General features: G+C 38.0%; 2 protein-coding genes across 2 annotated transcripts in view; both read right to left on the reverse strand.

Annotated features, from left to right (window-relative positions):
* On the reverse strand, positions 115 to 1,185 carry LOC107634763. The gene is made up of 2 exons (XM_016338186.2): positions 859 to 1,185; positions 115 to 783 (listed from the first exon to the last, which is right to left on the reverse strand). The coding sequence occupies exons 1-2, from the start codon at positions 1,018 to 1,020 to the stop codon at positions 241 to 243; spliced, it is 705 nt and encodes a 234-aa protein (XP_016193672.1). The 5' UTR covers positions 1,021 to 1,185; the 3' UTR covers positions 115 to 240.
* Positions 2,382 to 7,326, reverse strand: part of LOC107631779 (nuclear poly(A) polymerase 1) — a 5,189-nt gene continuing 244 nt past the window's right edge. The window contains exons 2-13 of the mRNA XM_016335327.2: positions 6,536 to 7,208; positions 6,368 to 6,445; positions 6,077 to 6,184; positions 5,723 to 5,785; positions 5,469 to 5,630; positions 5,149 to 5,262; positions 4,994 to 5,056; positions 4,582 to 4,911; positions 4,006 to 4,170; positions 2,914 to 3,858; positions 2,741 to 2,811; positions 2,382 to 2,648 (exon numbers count right to left, since the gene is read on the reverse strand). Of these exons, the coding sequence (XP_016190813.1) occupies positions 2,603 to 2,648; positions 2,741 to 2,811; positions 2,914 to 3,858; positions 4,006 to 4,170; positions 4,582 to 4,911; positions 4,994 to 5,056; positions 5,149 to 5,262; positions 5,469 to 5,630; positions 5,723 to 5,785; positions 6,077 to 6,184; positions 6,368 to 6,445; positions 6,536 to 6,658 (2,268 nt within the window). The 5' untranslated portion in view covers positions 6,659 to 7,208 and the 3' untranslated portion in view covers positions 2,382 to 2,602. The remainder of the gene's footprint in view (positions 2,649 to 2,740; positions 2,812 to 2,913; positions 3,859 to 4,005; positions 4,171 to 4,581; positions 4,912 to 4,993; positions 5,057 to 5,148; positions 5,263 to 5,468; positions 5,631 to 5,722; positions 5,786 to 6,076; positions 6,185 to 6,367; positions 6,446 to 6,535; positions 7,209 to 7,326) is intronic.

Here is a 7,326-nt window from a genome sequence, read left to right on the forward strand (position 1 = left end):
CCTCTCCCCTCTCCTTGCTAGCTGATGTATCCTCATTGATAAATTTGGAAAAGTTTAAGGGTCAGCAACTTTTTTAAATTTTGTCCAGCATATAACTAGTAAAGAAAATGAGTCATTGGATAAAATCTCACGCCAATCTCACACCATTAAAATCATCATTGATGGTTACAAATCACAAAAGTTACTGACCCTTAATACTTGACAAATTTTGTGTAGAGTATTAATAAGTTGGAGGTAGGGTTAGGGTGCAGGTTGCATGTGGTGGATGTCGATGTCGGTGTGTTTGAAGGACTTAATGTGAAGATCTCTGGTGATCTGAGTGGTAGTGTCCAAGAAGTACAAGGCGAAAGAGGTGAAGCAGGAACAAGCAAACATGGGAATGGGGCCATAGATCCAAAGGACAAGAGGAATAGACAAGTAGAAAGCCCTGAGTCCAAGGGACCAAGAAACACTTCCACGGTTCAATGTCTTCGCAACATACTCAATGAAATCCGTCTTCCCTTTGAGTGCAGGTGAAGTGATCAAGAAGCTCACGTGCGCGTAGTATCTGATAGACTGCATGTTACAGAGGAATGCAACAAGGAAGCACAACGATATGGAGAGCCTCTTGATAGCAGAGTTGAGGGAACTTTTGTTACCATAAACCAATTTGGTGTCGGAGTCGGTGTTGGCGAAAACGCCGATTAGTGAACTGAGTGTGATTGCTGTTGTTGCCAGAAGCGTTGATGCCATGATGTTGTTGCGGATTGTTTGAACCGCCAGAACTCCATTCTTCAGGGGATCCTGCACCAACGTTCTTATTAAATTGTTTGTTAAAAGATTTAAACTCAAAGAGATTATGGAGTGAGTAAAACTGACAGCCATGAGGGAAAGAACCCATTGATAACGAGACTGAGCGTTCAAGCCAATGACGGTGCGAGAAGGGTGCCTGATTATGGTGTAGAGAAGCCACGCGTGATATATTCCAAGCACCAGCACCCCAACTGGGACCAACACATAATCCAGCTCTGCTATTTCCATCTCTCACTTTCATCTATCTTCTCTTACTCCGCTTCTATCATATAACATTGACCACACTGGTATATATTGCACTTTTCTGTCACTCTTTGATGGATCCCACTTTACTTTACCTAAAGTCTTGCTCTTTCAGCTGTTCCTGCACATTCTCCACATCCCTCTTTTCATTATAATTTTCACACATAAATATATACACCATACGCTTTACGAAATAAAATACAAAAGGGAAATACAGGTTTAGAGGTACTAGAGATATAGTCATTAGTGTTACTTTTTTCTATCAAAGTAAATTATTGGGATGAGTGATATCATAACATAGTATTAGAGCTTTAGATCTAAAAGATCAAGAATTCGATCCTTGGTGAATCCTAAAATCAACTTAAATTTTTGGGTGATGTTCATTTTGTAACCCATATAACTTATTATACACATTGTACAAATAAGTCATTGGCTTCCTACTAGTAGGACTCTAAAACAAAATTCCCCTTAACCATCAAGCCTAAGGGTTTATGCTTTATATTTTATAATATTAAATTTATAAGATGTTGAGGCCATCAAACGTGCTGATTTGACCCATTTAGGCCAGTGTATGTGCCTAAATCTATAGATTATATGACCATTTTATTTTTCAAGCATTCATGAGTCTCGATTTTTAGGTTCGGATTATTTGTGGCTAACCCCACAAGTTATATATGGGTTGATCCATTTATTTTTTATTTTTAAAAGAAAATTTAAAAAATGTATTAGAAAATAAGTTTTTTTGTTTTTGGACAAAATATAGACCAAAAAGGTTTAAACAAACAATTGTTTTAGCAATTCTGGTCATGGGAGAAATTGAAATCAAGTTGATGAATTTTTATTGAAAATGCAAAATAAAAATCTATTGAACTTTTTTTGCGCATTAATGAGGCCCAACCTAACATCTCATTGGGGTGCGTAGTGACCGAAGGTAAATTAAGTCGGCCGATAACCAAGTTGGGTTGGTCTAGTGGTTAGCTCACTAGTCCGCTTAAGCAAGTGTCGGGGGTTCGAATCCCGCCTTGTGCATGCAGCAACCCATTGGCCAGCGGGATCTGATCTGATCCGCAAATGTGCGAATCGGATCGGATCGAATCCAACCTTAAAAACTGCGGATATTGGATCCGATCCGATGATTTTAGTGCGGATCGGATCGAAATTTTGGCCATATCCGATCCGATCCGCGGACACCCCTATTTATTACTTTTATGTATTAAAAATGTAAAAAAACTTATTTTGTGATAAATAGTATTAAAATATTTTTTTTATTATATGCTTAACTTATATCCTAAAGACATAGGATAGCAAAATCCAATTTTAAAATGTATAAAACTATGCCAAAGAAATAATATATAAATTAGTTATAAATCCCACAATTAAATAGAGACAAAACATGGGACTATGGACTATATTTTATTGCAGATAAAAAAAAAAAGCTTGAATTTTAGAGGGCTGGTATCTCCCTTCTATAAGTAGGCGTCAAAACTTCATTATGATTACAGAAGGAAAGAAGGAATTGGAAAAGAGCATTTCCAAGACATTTGAAGTGGCATCTCTATTACAGCATCTAAGAACTTTTGTCAGCAGCTTTTCCTAGAGAGGTGAAGTTCAACCTGAAGAGAACAAGATGGAAACTGAATGGTTAGCCAACCAACATTAAACTATCAATTCCCATATAAACTCACTCTCATTCAAAGTAGTTTACCTGATAAGGGGCTTCCTCTGGGGCAGAGGTGCAGCTGTAGAACTTATGAATGGAGCTGTCAGCTCAGCAGGCTTTCAGGGACAAACAAAACAAAAACAAATAGTCAGAAACTCTTCAATTTCTTATTTAAGAACTGCACCATAAAATGGTTTGAACAAGATTAAGAGGGTAACCTCTAGCTCCTCCAAGCTCTCATTGGGGAATAAATGATTTGAACAAGAGGTTTCCTTCTCAGTAATAACTGGTTCGCCTACCACTGCCAGCTCTGAATGTGAAGAGTCCAAGTTGCTCTTGTTTATGTTCCCACCTAAATTTTTAAATTGATTTCTGTACTCAACATCATCTTCAAGCTCGTCGGGTTCTTCTGGTAAGGCTTGATGTGTATCATATGGACCAGATATGATCTTCTCAATGGCTAGATTTTCTGCTTCTTTAGAATTACATGTATTAGTGCCAGTAAGCATATGGTTGACTTGTTGGATACTTGCTGATCCATTGGTCTCGCCATGCCTGGAAGGACTTCCCGTTAAAGATTTCAAATCAGGCTTCTCATTCACACTGTTGACTTCTGATTCATCGCATTTCATAGAACAAGAACTAGCAATGCTAACAGGATTTCTCGAGTCATCATGAACATCCCCGCTGGAGGGAGGTAAAGATGCAAAAGACTTGGAAGTTCTTAAGTTATCAATGCTGTCCTCCGCTCGCTTTCTCTTCCTTTCATCGGCTTCTCTCAAGGCAACTGCTTGTCCTTCTTGAGACTTCTCTGCCTGACCATGTCCCGAATCCCTTAATTCCGAACTTCGCTTACTGTCCCAAGTCGCTTTAGTTGGCCGGGAAGGTCGAATGCCACCAGGAAAAACAAAGTTAGGTATGCTACGCCGTTTCACATGGGATACCTGGATAGCCATTCCTGGTTTCCACAAAGTATACATGTTGACAGAATGCTTAAATTCTTCAACGGTATGTCTTATATCAAATTGTTCGCCTTCATTCACAGGAACTCCTTGCTTACGTTGCAGACCCATGAAGTAGGAACAGTGGAAAGGCTTAGATTTGTCTGAAAAATCACCAGGATGTGGATGGCACTGAAGCATGCCATATGTGTGCCGCTCAATCTGGATGTTTAAAGGTAAAAGCAAATAAATAAAGAATGAAAATGGAAGTGTTCCTACCCCCTTTCTCACAGAGGAAGATAAGAGCTAAGTAAGAAAGAAAGTAAATTAGATGTCATAACATGCACTAATACAGTAACAGTGCTATACCTTCAATGTCAAGTGGCGGAGGCGGGACTCAACCCAGCCCTTCCATTTTCTAAGATCATCAGCATTCTCTGCTGAAACATCTATCTGCAGATAATTCTTATAAGCTTCAAAAAATGGATAAGGCTCAAAAAGAGCATCCCAATTGGCATTGTTCGCCTCCATTGCCTGCGAAGAATGACAGAAACTCAGAATTATGCAACTCAAATATCATCGAAATATAATCTTAACTAATAAGTAAACCACCCTAGAAGAAACTTAGTTCCATAATAATAAAGTCATAAAAGAGATCATTGCAGATAAAAACATTGTTTTGGCTTAACATAAAACCAGCTACAACAACGAAGCCTTGTCCCACTAGGTGGAGTTGGCATGGATAAGGCAATGCCGCAATATTTTATCTTAAAACATATTAGTGTCTAAACCATTAACAATTAAATCTCATTGAATGGAAGGGAAAAAAGAAAAAGAGAAAATTGAACCAAAATTTGTTTCATTTTTCAAACTTCATATAGCTTGACCAAGACTATTTCCTTGAATTTTCCCAAAAGCCAATATTTCTGGAGCAATCCATCATACCTCACATATTTCATTTCCCCTCTGAAACTCCTCTGTCATAATACGCAATGTACTTGATGAAACATTGTAGCTAGAGTTCATGCAAGGATAAGCAGGAGTAATTATCGGCATTAGATGGAATCTATCCTTGGGATATCGTCTAGGATCCCAAACTTGGAGTCCAAGAGATCCTTCTTCAATAGCACAAAGGAGGACAGGGTTCGGCCAACGCCACTGAGTATACACCCTAAAGAACCTAGACACTAACATATTTGGAAGTGCATTTGGAAATAACTGACATATTCGAGCAACAAGCAATGCCCAGTTTATACCACCCAAAAAACCAGAAACCTGCCCACAACATATCATGTTTTAGGTAAATCAGAGTAATATAATTATAATTGAGATAGGAAGAGAAGGAGCTTTGACATACATTTGAATAGACACCACGTCGCTTTGCCCAAAACCTCATGCATCTCAATGTTGTGCGAAAATTCTGCACGTCAAAAACAGACATACAATGATTAATGTGACAGGAAACCTTGATGCATAAATCTCCAACCATGTTTAGGATTTCATATACACTACCTGAATATTTGGAACCAAACGCAGGATTTGATCAGTCACTCTACAACCATTAAGACTACGAACAGTTTGTTCATCTGCATTTTGTAATATTGACTCCTGTGATATATCCAAGTCCTGTCCCACAAAATCAGCCAGCATTACTAAGCAGTAATAAAAGGTTAAATATGATTAACTTTGCCTATACAAGCAACATGCAGACAAACATAACACAAGGTGGACAAGAACTGTTTGTCACTCAGCATGATTCAATTTCATACATATCAAATGGAACAACTTAGGCATATGAATCTTTAATCTTTAATCTTGCATAAAATACTTACCTCAGGAATAACCCACAAAGACAATCTTGCATAAAGGAGATCAATAGAAACACCATTGAACTTGAACCCCATCACTGGAACATGAGCATCAGGCACAGGGTGCAACTCTGTTACTTCTGGCATCTCAGACAGCATCCTATGTAGTTCACCAAAGAAATCTTCCTAAAGGTCAATTCAAATAACTATTTTAGCATATCAAAGATAAAACCTGCAAATGATATATTTGCAACAAGAAATGGTAATAATTATCATACTTCTCTGGATACATGCCTAGGTGCCACACAAAGCGTGTCTATATCAGCTCCAGGGCCATGGACCTACAAAATTTGGGAGCGAACTGGTAAAATAACACAATCTGAAAGAGGAGAGAAATAAAAAGAGAGAGATGACAATAAATGTATTATAGTGATTATCAGTATTATCACTTTTTCCAGTCCAAAATTCTGTACATTCTATGTCAAGCTAATAACATATGACAGTGCTACCCTTACTCACCCTCTCCAATCCTTTCTCCAGAAGACTGTCCAAGCTTGAATTGCAATTTAAAGATGAACAAAATACAGGCACAAAAACAAAAAATGGAAGATAAAACAGAAACAGAGTTATACCCCTAACCGATACGAGCCAAAGGTGAAAATTTTGGCATTTGCTTCTTGCACCAGTTGGTCATTGAGTCCCTTTGCACGGCTAATGGTTTTGACCCAAATCTTCACAATCTAGTTCGTATCAAAACAGAAAATAAAATATCAGCAACCTCATAAGGAACACCACCAAAATTCGAAGACAGTACTTAATGAAAATGTAACAATACAATCAAAAGATTAAGTCAAACAGCTACTCTCAACTAAAGAATATTTCTCAAGAATTTAAACATGTTCATTCAAGAAGATTTATTCAACCTGATCTAGCCTGCCAAGAACTTCCTCCCTACTAACTGCCTCCTCCTGATTTTCGTACAAGCCAGCATCTTGCAAGTACTGAACATCCACAATCCCGAATCAGTAAATTAACACTTGAAAAACCTCAAGAACTAACTAGCAATGATTTAGAATAGCCTGAAACAGAACCTTTTCGAGTTCCCGAGTCTTGATCACATCATACTCAGTTGGTCCGCCCAATGAAATGGGCTCAGTTATGCCTAATCGTTGCTGCTGTCCATTATTTCGATTGCTCAGTCCCGGGCTCCCCATCAATGAGAGATGATAAGGTTCTTTCTTCTTTTTCCCCTCTATTTTCTTTCCTCCCTTTTTTTTTTGAATTATTATTTCAATAATTTATCTTTTTTATTTTCTTCAACAACAGGAGAGACGTGAGGTTTAAAAGTAATCCACGATATTACACAGTATTCTCCCAATAAAATCAAAGAACACAACATGAGTTAAGAAAAATGATAAAAGAAACGGAAACGAAAAAGACTGCAAGAATGAGATGAGATGATAATTGTTGATTGTACAGTATTGAGGGGAGAAACAACTCAAAGCTATAAACTTTGACAAAGGATATAACAATTACAAAAAGTACCCACAACAAAGATTTCCCCAACAACAAAAAGAAAAGGAAAAAAGAGAAAAGAGTACAAATTGAAAACCCTAAAGAGCTAAATCAGCAGAAAGAAAGGACAAAAGCCATAAAGAGATTATCAGAAGCGGAGAAGCTGCGGCGCCTTGGTGGTAACAGTTGAGCGGAGCTGCTGTTGAACCCCCCGAATCTTGCAACCACATAAATAAACGATGAAGAAACCTGGGAACAACGACGATGGAAATGGTTAGAGAGAGTGGATGGATAAAGATTGTAGAAAGAAAGAAGCATAAGCAGAGAGAGAGAGAGAGAGAGAGAGAGAGAGAGAGAGAGAGAATTT

This window comes from Arachis ipaensis, chromosome B03 (genome assembly GCF_000816755.2).
Source record: "Arachis ipaensis cultivar K30076 chromosome B03, Araip1.1, whole genome shotgun sequence".
NCBI classification, from domain to species: domain Eukaryota; kingdom Viridiplantae; phylum Streptophyta; class Magnoliopsida; order Fabales; family Fabaceae; genus Arachis; species Arachis ipaensis.

Excerpts from the sequence above, each read along its gene's own strand:
- LOC107634763 (XM_016338186.2), bottom strand. The coding sequence starts at position 1,020 with ATGGAAATAGCAGAGCTGGATTATGTGTTGGTCCCAGTTGGGGTGCTG. Across the intron at positions 784-858 it reads GGGTTCTTTCCCTCATGGCT|GATCCCCTGAAGAATGGAGT; the intron begins GTCAGTTTTACT and ends ACGTTGGTGCAG.